At 42.7% G+C, this 14,412-nt stretch overlaps 1 protein-coding gene and 1 pseudogene across 3 annotated transcripts in view; both read left to right on the plus strand.

Annotated features, from left to right (window-relative positions):
- The window catches only part of NUP205 (nucleoporin 205), a 93,707-nt gene extending 84,344 nt beyond the window's left edge, over positions 1-9,363 (plus strand). For 2 of the 3 annotated variants that reach the window (XM_058427035.1, XM_032761852.2), the window contains exons 39-43: positions 3,377-3,543; positions 5,091-5,214; positions 5,654-5,782; positions 6,332-6,405; positions 8,870-9,363. In XM_058427035.1, coding sequence (XP_058283018.1) covers positions 3,377-3,543; positions 5,091-5,214; positions 5,654-5,782; positions 6,332-6,405; positions 8,870-9,022 — 647 coding nt within the window. In that variant the 3' untranslated portion in view covers positions 9,023-9,363. The remainder of the gene's footprint in view (positions 1-3,376; positions 3,544-5,090; positions 5,215-5,653; positions 5,783-6,331; positions 6,406-8,869) is intronic. The other variant, XM_058427040.1, reaches the window with a different exon arrangement.
- A 2,057-nt stretch (positions 9,364-11,420) lies between these two features.
- On the plus strand, positions 11,421-13,342 carry LOC116811768 (protein max-like; annotated as a pseudogene).
- The last annotated feature ends 1,070 nt before the right edge of the window (positions 13,343-14,412 follow it).

The following is a 14,412-nucleotide window of genomic DNA, read 5'->3' on the forward strand; positions in this document are numbered from 1 at the left end:
CCTCAAAAGGGCTCCTTTCTTCCCCCTTGAAACTAACCTTGTAACACAAATTTAACCTGAACATAAGATGTTTCAAACAAAAATGTAATTTTGTATTCTTTAGTATTAATCATGTGCTAATAATGTGTCATTGGTCATTATTAAAATTTTATTTAGTTGCTTCTTGTTTTGAGCTAATCTTTTCCATATCCTATCATTCTTTGATCTTTAATACTTGAAGGCAGACTCATTGAGTCTTTTTTTTTTTTTTTTTGAGACGAAGTCTCACTCTTGTCCCCCAGGCTGGAGTACAATGGCGCGATCTTGGCTCACTGCAACCTTTGCCTCCTGGGTTCAAGCCATTCTCTTGCTTCAGCTTCTCGAGTAGCTGGGAGTATAGGTGCCTGCCACCATGCCCAGCTAATTTTTTATTTATTTTTATTTCTTTTTGAAACGGAGTCTTGCTCTGTTGCCTAGGCTGGAGTGTGGTGGTGGATCTCCATCTCGTCTCACAGCAAGCTCCACCTCCTGGGTTCACGCCATTCTCCTGCCTCAGCCTCCCGAGTAGCTGGGACTGCAGGCACCCACCACCACTCCTGGCTCATTTTTCGTATTTTTAGTAGAGATGGAGTTTCACCGTGTTGGCCAGGCTGTTCTCGAACTCCTGACCTCAGGCGATCTGCCCACCTCGGCCTTCCAAAGTGCTGGGATTACAGGTGTGAGCCACCATGTGTGGCCCATTGAGTCTTAGAAATTGTTATTTTTCCATTTTTTCTTAGGCTTTTTTTAGAGTCAACAACTGTATTTTTCTCTTCCAATTCTAGGTGAGTAGGTATGTGGTAGGTTTGAGGATAATTATAGAGAAGCAGTTTAACCTGGTAGTTAAGAACATCGACTAATGACAAACTGCCTGGATTTGAATCCTGATTCTACAAATAACTTATTGGTGTGATTTTAGAAAAGTTAATCACCCTCTTCGTGCCTTGGTTCTCTTATCTGTAAAATGGAAGCAATAACAAGCTCTCTTCCGATGAATTTATTTTATTTTGTTTTATTTTAGAGACAGAGTCTCATTCTGTTGCCCAGGCTGAGTTCTGTGGCGCGATATTGACTCATTGCAACCTCCACCTCCTGGGCTCAAGCGATTCTCATGCCTCAACCTCCCAAGAAACTGGGACCACAGGCACGCATTCCATGCCTGGCTAATGTTTGTATTTTTTAGTACAGATGGAGTTTCGCCATGTTGGTCAAGCTGGTCTCAAACACCTGACCTCAAGTGATCCACCTGCCTTGGCCTCCCAAAGTGCTGGGATTACAGGCGCGAGCAACTGTGCCCGGCTGTTTTGTGCAAACCTGATAGCCTCTGAATGTGCAAATATTTTCTAGACTTGGGCAAGTTAGTATGGTGAGAACTCCTGAAATGCTTTGGAGTCTTCCAAGCATTCAATAGTCCTCCTTGTGGGTATCTTCCTACCAGGGTAGAGATCACACAAATGTTATCTGGGGACCAGGATACCTAATTTCACTAGGAGAAGGCTCTCTATAACAATGTATTGTGAAAACTGTCACATCTTTGCTGTAGACTAGAAGAGGATACCTGGCAAATCGAATTTGTCTAGGATGTCTTAGTTGGTGGCAGCATCCACAGACAAAGGACTCTTCAGTCTCTTCCCATCTGTATAAATATCTATGGGATTGGCCAGGTGTGGTGGCTCACACCTGTAATCCCAGCACTTTGGGAGGCCAAGGCAGTGCATTGCCTGAGCCCAGAAGGTAGAGACCAGCCTGGGCAATATGGCAAACCCCATCTCTACAAAAAAATACAAAAAATTAGCTGGGTGTGGTGGCGTGCACCTGTAATCCTAGACACTTGGGAGGCTGAGGTGGGAGGATCACCTGAGCCCAGGAGGTCGAGGCTGCAGTGTGATCTCTGTTTGTGCCACTGCACTCCAGCCTGGGTGACAAAGAAGTGAGACCCTGTCTCAAAAAAAAAAAAAAAAAAAAAAAGAAAGAAAGAAAACGATCTATGAGTCAGACTTTAGAGCAGTTAAGGGAGTTGATAGTGAAGAAAAAGCAAATGCAGATCTCTCCTTCAGTATTCATGGCAGTTTGGGTCATTAAACAAAGATTATCTCCAAATTGAACTTGAAATTGCCACAGTGTTGGGCCAGGCGTGGTGGCTCACGCCTGTAATCCCAGCACTTTGGGAGGCCAAGGTGGGCAGATCACCTGAGGCCAGGAGTTCGAGACCAGCCTGGCCATCATGGTGAAACCCCATCTCTACTAAAAATACAAAAAATAACCGGTGTGGTGGCATGTGCCTGTAATCCCAGCTACTCGGGAGGCTGAGGCAGGAGAATCACTTGAAACCGGGAGGTGGCGGTTGCAGTGAGCCAAGATCAAACCACTGCACTCCAGGCTGGATGACAGAGTAAGACTCCATCTCAAAAAAAAAAAAAAAAAAAGAAAGAAATTGCCACAATGTTTCCACGAAATCCCTTAGTCACTAGAGGAGATTGCTCTAATTGCATTACACAGACTATCTCTAGGATGATTTTTTTTTTCTTTTCTGTAGGGACGGGGTCTCTGTTGCCCAGGCTGGTCTTAAACTCCTGGCCTCAAGCCATTCTCTCTCCTCAGCCTTCCAAATTGTTGAGATTACAGGTGTGAGCCACCGTGCCTGTCCTAGGATAACACTGTTACTGCTTTCTAGTTTTCCCTCTGCAAACAGCTTTTATGACATCCGACTGTTCCTTTGCATCTTCATTAGTCAGTAGCCAGGTAAAAGGCAGATCATTTTGTTTTACTACCGTAATGTAGCTGTTGTGGTAAAAGATTTCTTAAAGTTTAAATCCATTTATATTTTGTGAATATTTCAGTTACTATTCTTGTCTCTTTGAAAGAATGATTTTGAGCTGGCAATTTAGTAACCAGAAAGATGCAGACCAGAAATGAATCCATACAACTAGAGCCATCAGGCAAAGCAGGAATTAGTCACTTGGTGTTAAGAAACCCCACAATTGTGTATATTGTTTTTGATGTGGAGGGGTGTGTGTGTGTGTGTGTGTGTGTGTGTGTGTGTGTAAGGTTTATACTTTGATAGAGTTCTCAAAGTACTCTTTGCATAATAAAGGGTAGGCTCTGCCAGTGTGCATCAGTCAGATTTCTTTATTCTCGCAGGATTTCCAGCCTTATGTATGTACCTGATTACAGTGGCTCCTAACCATTTGTTCTTTAAATTATCAGTGATATCGAAAAGTAATCTTGGGTTGGTTTTAATGACAGGTTACATGTCCTTAAATTCTGGGGCATCCCTTGTTTTAAAACAGGTCATTTGAAATTCATATGAAATGCTTATAATAACTGGAACATTGTTTTATGTCATCACCTCTATTAGATACCCAAGCTCCAGTGGTTCCATACTGGCGCCTGCCTGGTTTAGGCATTATCATCTACCTGCTGAAACAGAGTGCTAATGATTTCTTCAGCTATTACGACAGTCATCGACAGAGTGTCAGCAAGCTACAAAATGTAGAGCAGCTTCCCCCAGATGAGATAAAAGAGGTATGAATCTTATAATGAGCTGGGGGGACTTGAGAAATCATTGCTGTTACTAGGCCAGGGTACTGGTCTCAGACTGAGTAAAGACAACGTATGCAGTATGACTGAAGGAGTTGGAATGATTCTTCTGTGTGATTTGAAGAAGACTCTTTCGCCGTAGCACCAGGCTTATAAGCATAGAAACTCTTGACTGAAAAACAGTGAAGTGTAGCACCTGTTCAAGAAAATAGATAGGCAGCTGGCCTTTGAATGAAGAGTTTTGGGTCATTTATACTCTAAAATCTGTGCTGAGAAAGCCTTCTGTTGCAGATTTTTTTTTTTTTTTTAATAGAACTTGGGTAAATGTCTCTGTGCCTTCAGCATCTTCAATATCTGTTTAGCAAATTTTTCAAACAAATGGGATAGCATATGAGACTTGACTGCCTTCCCTCAGTGACCCAGAATCATTCCCTCTACTTACTGTATTAATAACTAAAGACGCTGAATTACCAGGATTGCTACTAAGTAGCTTGCTGCCTTTTCCATTTGGCACAGCTGAATGTAAGGCATCTCTTGGCCGGTTCCTAAGGCAGTGCTGAAGCTTCCTGGTGTCCTGTGGCAGCCTGGATGTTGAGCCACTTTGTCATTCCTGGTTTGCACCAAGCTTTCTAAAAACTTCCATGTTACTCTTATGAGTAGTTCGTGCCTACTCCCTCTTACCACTTTTCTGGTAACCTCAGGGGACATTTATTGAGTGTCTACAACATGCCAGGCCCTGAACTACATGTTCTATCTAACACCTGGGCAGATACTGTTTCTGTTGTCATTTCTCATGTGAGGAAACTGAGGCACAGAAGACTTGCATAACTTACCCAAAGGCATGTAGCTGGCAGGAACAGGGTGAGGCAGGAGTCAATGACTGGGTTTAGGTAACCCCTGAAATTTTGGGTTTATGCCTGGCAGTCCTTCCTCTAATGTGTAGCTAATCAGTGATGCTTGTCCTTGCAAGAGGAATTGCATCATCGTCATGAAGCGTGTGGCCTTCCATCAGCCTCACTTCAGTACGCCTTCCTTGGAACCCAGCATCAGAACATTAGCTGGAAGAACTGTGCTCGTGTGTGTACCACATTGACAAGTGGTCATGGGAGCTTTGGTTGATGATCATATTTTAGTTATGCTCTAGGTGTCTACCTTGTATTTTTTGCAGAAGACACCTGACAACTGTTAGAAATTCTCCATGGGATTGTTATAGCTACTGCTTGAAAAACCTATCATTTTGTCTTGGTTTGTTTTAATGTGACAGGAAATTCAGGGTTTGATCAGCAACCCTGACTATGTTTCAGGGACAGACTTTTTCAAAAGGCAGCAGATAAATGTTCATTTGTGAATTTGCTTCTTTGGCTGTAATTTTTAAAAATTGCTAGCTTCTTAGATAAAAACTCTTATCTGCAAGGATGTTTAAATTTGAGTGTTCTTCATAGCATTTACCATGGTGACCTGCTGATAGTAGTTTTTCATTAAAAATTTTGTTCCAGTTGATGTCATTCTAATACCACATTTGTTTCTTCTAGTTGTGTCAGTCTGTGATGCCTGCTGGTGTTGATAAAATCTCCACTGCCCAGAAATATGTTCTAGCAAGACGGCGCTTGGTGAAGGTGATCAACAATCGAGCTAAACTGCTTTCCCTTTGTTCTTGTATCCTTTATGAAATCATGCACTTGAATGATGACCTTGAATGTTCACTTACTCTCATATTATTTGGGCACCAAAACCAGGTGGAAGGAGATAAACTTAATTTTTTCCCAGTAAATGCCTAATGTATTTCCAAATCATAGTTTTTGTTCTTATGTTTTAGAGTAGCTGGTAATACTGATAATATACATGGGCACTTTCTGTCAGGGAAGAAGGTAGGGACATGAGACTGCTTGCACAGGACCCCAAGGTCCCCACCTCTTTCCTCAGCACACCTTGCTGCTTCCTCTTGGGGAGCCTTCAGTGAGACCCTGTCTGTTAGACTGAGGCTGTGGGTACCTCATTAAGTGAGTGCAGTCTGTCCTTTTTTCTCCTCCTCCAAAACTGGTTTGTAAAAAATATTTGATGAGATTATGTTCCTTTAATCTGAGCTCTGGTATAGTTATCATAGAGACCTGCCTATTTATTCTTTGGCGCCATCTGGAGTACTACTTGTTACATTGCATGCCCACGGATTCTCAAGATTCCTTATTTGCCTCGAGAACCTTGTTTAAAAGCAGAAGACTGCAAGGTAAACTTTCTGCTAAAAATTAATGAACCATAAATACCTATTTGTGCCTTGAAAAGCTAGTAATAGTTTTTTTTATTTTTGTTTCCAGATTACTTAGAGTGAATTAAGAGCTGCTTAGTCACTAGACGTAGCTATTTCTTGCATTTTACTTTCTGTTCACGGGACATTGTGCTGAGCATAAGAATATTCTAGAGCCTGCTCATCAGCTGTTCCTTAGCTTCTTGCTGCTGTTAGGGGCTGACCCAGCTCTAGAAGAATGGAGTAGGTCTGCTATTATGCTGATTCTTATTGCTGGAATGGGCCTCTGTGACTGATGGCCATATATTGGATCCCTTAGGTGTAAAGAAAAAGAGAAAAGCTGAGAACCCTGGTCTGGACCAGTGAAATGCTTTCTAGGGGCTTCCATTTGCTAAAAGTTGAAAATTGAGTTCCCAATCTTGAGCCGTGTTTTTCATGGTGCTATTGTTATTGTTCATTGTCATCAGGTTCCTGCACTGTGTGGTAGATGTGTACTTGCACAGCCAGTATGACTCTGCTTTTTATCTCTAGATTCCTTCGCCTCAGAAACCAATCTAGATTTTAGAAGTGGGCTGGCTATAGTGAGCCAACATGATTTAGACCAGGTAAGGTTCTATTCTCATATTCTTTTATTTTTCTTTATTAAAGTAAAAAGGCTGGATGTGATGGTACACACCTGTAATCCCAGCATTTTGGGAGGCTGAGACAGGGGGATTGCTTGAGCCCAGGAGTTTGGCACCAGCCTGGGCAACATAATGAGATCCCGTCTCTTAAAAAAAAAAAAAATTGGCATACTGTGGTGGCATGCATCTGTAGTCACAGCTACCTGGGAGGCTGAGGTGGGAGAATCACCTGAGCCTGGGAGATTGAGACTGCAGTGAGCTGTGATTGCACCACTGCACTCCAGCCTGGGCAACAGAGCAAGACCTTGTCTCCAATAAATGAATGAAAGAGTGAAGCAAGACCTTGTCTCCAGTAAATAAATAAATAAATAAATAAATAAATAAATAAATGTAAGTAAGTAAGTAAGTAAAAAGGAAAGCCTGGTATGTTAATAAGATTATGATTTTCAGGGTTGCTTACAGAGACCTGGTTTGAACTCTAGCTTGACCATTTTAACAGCTATATGACTTTAAACAACTTACTTAACTTCCGAGCCTCAATTGCTTCATCTAAGAAATAAGAGGATTCAACCTCAAAGGGTTTTGTCAGAATTAAGTGAGGTTTCATGTATGTGAGGCTGCTAGTGTTGTACCTAGAACATGGTAAGCGTTCCGTGATTGGTAGGCATTATGATCTGGAAACTCCTGATATCTTTTGATTAGCTTTGTAGAACTTTTTAGGTACAAAGTATCGCTCAGCACTTATTTTTCCGGAAATAATTTAATGGTGAGATTGAGAGCAGCCAATACAAATCCCACTGTAGTAGACCATAGTACACAACACTGTGCTCTTACTAACCTGTTGATCAGTAGTGTTGGAATGAATGAAGAGTATGCCAAAAACAATTACAATAAAAACCTCATATTAAACTAATAGCAAAGTTATGTTTCTAACAAAGCAGGTATCAGGGTATGTGATGTTAGGGAAAATTAATTATAGCTAGATCCTCTACTAGCCATCTGAATGTCCTTAGCCATGATTTGATAAAGCCTGTGCTCCTCCCAAATCCCTCTTTTTGCTATTTTTCTTAAAACAAGGTTGGGAATGAAAGGTGCAGTTACAGCAGCCTCCAAAGTACAGCTTGCTGGATGTCATGGATACCACACTTCCATCCCAATCCAGACTACATTTGCCCCTTAGTGACTTTATAAAAGGAATTCGTTTTGTGGCTAGGCTTGTTTAGGAGAACTAGTGTTAATTGAGGCCATGTGCAAAATTAGCCAAAGAAGATTATTCAGAAGTTTGTTTGTTTGTTTGTTTGTTTTGTCTGAGAGACAAGGTCTCAATCCGTTACCCAGGCTGGCATGCAGTGGTGTGACCACAGTTCACTGCAGCCTCAACCCCGTGGGCTCAAGTGATTCTCCCGCCTCAGCATCCTGAGTAGCTATGACAACAAAAATAAATATGTTTTGAAGTAATAACTGTTACTATTTCATTTAGACTGCTTTGTGAAAAAGCTAGAAAAAAATGCAGGATTAATAAATAATCTCACACTGTGCTGTGATTTTAATGCAAAACTGAAAACAGGTAGATTCATCTAATATTGTACTTAATTTTAGTCTTTTAGTATAACATCAAAAAGATCCATCTGAAACTACATATGCATTCTAGAATATATATGAATTCTAAAGCATATACCAGTTTTATCCCCGCATTAATATTTTTTGAAAACAAAAGCATGCAAGTGGGTTTTTAAAAATTGCAAAATGAAGTAAAAAGTAAAAGCTTCTTTCCCACCTACCCTCCTGTCCTCCCTCCCTCCCTTCCTTCCCCACATCCTCCTTCCCTCCCTCCCCCGAGTCTTACTGACTTCTTGTATGGCCCTTCAGGAAATGTTTTTGTGTGTATGTTAGTGTATCAGCATCAGCATCAACATTCATTGCTACTTAAAGCAGGTTTTTAAATTTATACAAGAAAAGAAAGCAGGAAAAACACGAGAATTAAACCAAAAAATTCTAAGGTAGAAAATGTGAATGTTTAGTTAATTTAGTAACACATTACAAAAATTCTAAGGTGTTTTAAATTGGAAGACTTAGGCCGGGCGCGGTGGCTCACGCTTGTAATCCCAGCACTTTGGGAGGCCGAGGCGGGCGGATCCCGAGGTCAGGAGATCGAGACCACGGTGAAACCCCGTCTCTACTAAAAATACAAAAAATTAGCCGGGTGTGGTAGCGGGCGCCTGTAGTCCCAGCTACTCGGAGAGGCTGAAGCAGGAGAATGGCGTGAATCCGGGAGGCAGAGCTTGCAGTGAGCCGAGATCGCGCCACTGCACTCCAGCCTGGGTGACAGAGCGAGACTCCGTCTCAAAAAATAAAATAAAATAAAATAAAATAAATTGGAAGACTTAGAATAAAAGACATATTTGAGACAAAAATTTTAACAAAATGTCTTTTGTGTCACTGCTAGCTGCAGGCTGATGCAATCAACGCTTTTGGAGAATCACTACAGAAGAAACTTCTGGACATTGAAGGATTATATTCAAAAGTTCGATCTCGATACAGTTTCATACAGGCTCTTGTCAGACGTATCCGTGGCATCTTGAGGATATCAAGGAACTGAGAGCCCGTGCTTATGCTCTTCTGTGAGAGAGATGAATTGGGAAGAACTGTCTCCGTTTTATAGATTAGTGTCTTTCTAAATTATGACCAAAAATATTTTGCTATTTCTTTCTTTGTATATGGACATCTTTTCTGTAAACTTCTTTGCCAAGTTCCATCCTCACTAGTAAAAAATAAATACTTTTTAAAAAAAAACAAAACAAATGTATGGTTAATCTTTTGATCTTTTATCTTTTGATCAGCATTATCAGGAGTCTAACAAATAAACCTTCAACAGTGGTGATTTTCCCATAGAGATATTATTCTGAATGCCAGATTAAAGGCATAGTCTGAAAATTCTAATTTTTTCACCCTTTGTAGCTACATTACACTATTAACAATATTCAGGGTTACTAAACTATAGCCATGCTCTTATAGAATAGTGTACTCGATACTGTGAAAATGTCTGAAAAAGTCAAATAAAATTATTTAGGTTTTGCCTTTTTTTTTTTCTTTTTTTTCTTTTCTGCACGTAAGTTGACAATACAGTTGTCCCTTGGTATCTGGTGAGTACTGGTTCCAGGGCTCCCACAGATACCAAAACCTATGTTTTGGTATGCATGTTCCTTATATAAAATGGCATAGTGTTTGCATATAATATAGATGCATCTTCTTGTATACTTTAAGTCATTTCTAGATTACTTACAATACCTAATATGATATGAATTCTATATAAATAGTGGTTAATACTATGTTTTTAAATTCGTATTATTTTTTACTGTTGTATTTTTTTTTCCCCCAAATATTTGTGATCTGTGTGGTTGGTTGAATCTGCAGATGTTGAACCTGGGGATATGGAGAGCTGACTCTACAGTAATTTGTGTTTGTTCCTTAGAAATGATTGTGAAATTTCTCAAATTAATCACCTGCCAATATTTCTCATATAATTAATATGATGGCTATCACTAGGACAAAACATTTACATGATCACCACTCTATTTCTTATCCAGTTGTTTTCATGTTCAAGTAACTACATCATCTGAAACTGCAAATTTCCTTTTCCAGCCAGCAATTACTTCAGCCTAATACGTAGGAGAGACTGCAGAGAGGAGAAAGTCTTCACTTCATGTAGTAACAGAATAAACGCTGTAACACTATAGAATAAAATTGATACTTATTCTATAGTGTTAAAGTGTTTTTTTGTTTTGTTTTGTTTTGTTTTTGAGAAAGAGTCTTGCCCTGTCGCCAGGCTGGAGTGCAGTGGCATGATCTCGACTCAACTGCAACCTCTGCCTTCCACGTTCAAGCAATTCTTCTGCCTTAGCCTCCTGAGTAGCTCGGACTCCAGGCGTGTGCCACCACGCCCAGCTAATTTTTGTATTTTTAGTAGAGACGGGGTTTCACCATGTTGGCCAGGATGGTCTCAATCTCCTGACCTTGTGATTCACCCGCCTCGGCCTCCCAAAGTGCTGGGATTACAGGCGTGAGCCTCCGCGCCCAGCCTAGTGTTGTCGTTGTTTTTAAATGCTTACAATAAAACTTCTATGGCTTCCAAGCATTGGTTTTTGGTTTTTGGGGTTTTTATTTTGTTTTGTTTTGGAGACAGGGTCTTACTCTGTCACCCAGGCTGGAGTGCAGTGGCATGATCATGGCTCACTGCAACCTCCACCTCCTGGACTCAAGTGACTCTCCTGCCTCCGCCTCCCAAGTAGCTGGATTACAGGCTTGTGCTACCATGCCCAGCTAATGTGTTTTTAGTAGAGACGGGGTTTCACCATGTTAGCCAGGCTGGTCTCGAACTCCTGGCCTCAAGGGATCTGCCCGCCTCAGCCTCCCAAAGTGCTGGGATTACAGGCGTGAGCCACTGCACCTGGCCTTCAAGCATCTTTTTAAAACAGCTTTATCTTAGAGGAAGTTATGCTGTTAGGTTTAAAAAAAGAAAAATATAAAGGCTTTGTCAGTGTTACATTTTGTAATTAATATACTGCCCACCAGATATAAACACTAGCTGGAAAACATTCTGTTAATAAATAGAAGTCCTGGATGCGAAAGAATAAATAAATTGATCCAAAATGTAGTTATAGTGCATAGTGCTCCACTGGTCAGGTATATGGTTCTCTCTATCATCTGGAGCACAGGCATGAACCTAGAAATAATTAGCAAAGAGCCTGGGCGTGAAATCAAAGCATTTTATAAACTTCTGAAGTATGAAGTCTTCTTAACAGACAAGACAAATTTGGAACTGGGATTTTGGGAGTGAGGAGGTGGTTCTTGCCTGTGTTGTATGTGAGTGAGAGCAAGTGATTGTGTGTGTGTAGGCAGGGGAACTCTGCTTCTTGTCAGTGACTTCCTCAGATTCCTCTATCCCTCTGCCTCCCCGGCTACTGCTGCTGCAGTGGCTGCTCCCTGGGTTGTAGGAAATGAGTGATAATGATGAGATCGAGGTGGAGAGTGACAAGCAACAACAGATTTCAGTCTGCGGCTGACAAACGGGCCCATCATAATGCACTGGAATGAAATCGTAGGGACCACATCAAAGGCAGCTTTCAGTTTGTGGGACTCAGTCCCAACACTCCAAGGAGAGAAGGCATCCTGGGCCCAAATCCTAGACAAAGCCATAGAGTATATCCATCATATGCGAAGGGAAAAACCACACGCCAGTGAGATATTGATGACCACAGCGGCAGAATGCTCTTCTGAGGCAGGAAGTCCGTTTACCAGAGGGGAGGTCAAGTGCCCAGCCACAGGCCAACTATCCCTCCTCAGACAGCATCCTCTACACCAATGCCAAGGGCAGCACCACCTCTGCCTTTGATGGGGGCTCCAACTCCAGCTCAGAATTGGAGCCTGAAGAGCCCTGAGGTAGGAAGCAACTCCAGATGGAGGCCAGCAATAAATACTGTCTCCATCACCCTCCTTTCCCTTTCCTCAGAACCATTTCAGACACTTTCTCTTTCTCCCTTAAAATTTTTTTTTTTAATTTTTATGTAAAAGCTCTTGGGGCCTGGCGCAGTGGCTCATGCCTGTAATCCCAGCACTTTGGGAGGCTGAGGCAGGCAGATCACTTGAAGTCAGGAGTTCGAGACCAGCCTGGCCAACATGGTGAAACCCTGTCTCTACTAAAATTACAAAAATTAGCCTGGCGTGGTGGCGCACGCCTGTAATCCTGGCTACACAGGAGGCTGAGGCAGGATAATTGCTTGAGCCCAGGATATGGAGGTTGCGGTGAGCCTAGATGGCACCACTGCACTCCAGCCTGGGCAACAGAGCAAGAGTCTGTCCCCCTCCCTACCCCACCCCCCAAAAAAGCTCTTGTCCTCCTTCCCCATTTCCACTATAACTTTAAAAAAAAAAAAAAAGTATTCCCTTCAGGGATTCCCTGTCCCCACCAAGAATTTTTAGACGAAAACACCCTAGCTTGGCAGCTTGTTCTGTGGAGGACAGATGGCCAGCCTGACCTCTGAGCACAGTATCCTGCCCACTCCACCAGCTCCTGCAGCCCTGCCCAGGCACATGCCTGGAGGACACCTGCCCCACCCAGGCTGCCTCCAGGTCCACACTCACCTCTGTTTAACAGACTGAGAATCTGTGAACTGCTCTTAAGATGACTTTAAGAAGATGACTTTAGGCCAGGTGCGGTGGCTCACGCCTGTAATCCCAGCACTTTGGGAGGCCAAGGCGGGTGGATCACCAGGTCAGGAGATCGAGACCATCCTGGCTAACACAGTGAAACCCCGTCTCTACTAAAAATACAAAAAAATTAGCCGGGCGTGGTGGCAGGTGCCTGTAGTCCCAGCTACTCGGGAGGCTGAGGCAGGAGAATGGCGTGAACCCGGGAGGCGGAACTTGCAGTGAGCCGAGATTGTGCTACTGCACTCCAGCCTGGGTGACAGAGCGAGACTCCATCTCAAAAAAAAAAAAACAGAAGATGACTTTAAGAAGATGACTGGGCCGAGCGTGGTGGCTCATGCCTGTAATCCCAGCACTTTGGGAGGCAGAGGCGGGTGGATCACCTGAGGTCAGGAGTTCAAGACCAGCCTGGCCAACATGGCAAAACCCTGTCTCTACTGAAAAATGCCAAAGTTAGCCGGGCATGGTGGTACGCGCCCTTAGTCCCAACTGCTCGGGAGGCTGAGGCAGGAGAATCGCCTGAACCCGAGAGGCGGAGGTTGCAGTGAGTCGAGATTGTGCCACTGCACTCCAGCCTGGGTGACAGAGTAAGACTCCATCTCAAAAAAAAAAAAAAAGAAAGATGACTGGTTTGCAGTAATCAGATTTACACTTTCTCCTTTTTAAGGACTTTTTTCTCTTTTTCTGAAAAGCTATTTATCGCTCCAATTGAGTGACCAGATCCTTAAAGAAGTTTGTGGTGTAAAAAAAAGAGGGGTCGTGTTTGCAGCACAGAGCCTTTGGCATGTTTCTCTCCTGCTTCTCAGCCAGTTGTTTAAGCCTGCGGTGCCAGCCTTAAGGAGGGCTGCATGACACCTGTGGTATGTATTGGAGATGGCAGCAGTGAAGTCACAACCACCAGGGAGTGGTCCTTTGGGGTTGGGCAGGGAGGGCAATATTGGGTGGTGTAGAGGTTTTGTACTGAGGGCCAATGATGGTGTTTCGATATCTATTTCCTGCAACTGAAATTTGAATCTGAGTGAGTTGTCCCTATTTCTTGATAATACCGGTATTGCAAAATGACAGATTCATAAAGTAATGATCAAATCTTGCTTTCTGTGTGTATGTCTAAGAAATAGAGCCAACTGATTTTGTATATAAATACCAAGAGTGATTTACCTGGTGCTAAACCGGTATCCCAGTGTGGGCCTTTCCCTGCCCCAGCTACTTCCCTTCCTGCAGCTCTGGTACCTGCCTCCATTGTGTGATCCAGCCCTGGTTCTGGCTGCAGTCAACAGATCCCAGTGAAGGGTTTTGTGTGTTTAGGCCTCATTTGTCTTTTTCCTGCTCCATTCCTGGCATTTGCTAATTTCTAGCATATATTCTGTAGTCTCTGTCTGGGTTTGATTCCATTCCATAGAAATAAAAAGTATGTTGTACATATCCTTGCAAGAATTGTCTTGCAAGTTAAGGCTTCCTCCCTTTACTATCAGACCACAAGACTATAGTCTTAAAAAAATAAAGATTTTGGATTTACTACATTTCATATTGTTTTCTTATCATTTTGTCCCAAATTACCACTGACTGTGGATCAGAATCTGGGGCAGTGGAGAAGTGTGTGGGAGGGAGTGGCGGGCAGGCCTGCAGCTGCATCGTGCTGCTGACCAGAAATGCTTGTGTGACACAGCAGGGAGAGGCTGACATTCAGCCTGACCTCTGCATTCTGTTACCTGGGGCATGGAGAGAGGGCACCAGGTGCAGCACGCACTCTTCAGCGAAGCAAGCAAAGAGGATAAAACCAGT

Source organism: Hylobates moloch, unplaced genomic scaffold, assembly GCF_009828535.3.
Source record: "Hylobates moloch isolate HMO894 unplaced genomic scaffold, HMol_V3 SCAFFOLD_1, whole genome shotgun sequence".
Lineage (NCBI taxonomy): Eukaryota > Metazoa > Chordata > Mammalia > Primates > Hylobatidae > Hylobates > Hylobates moloch.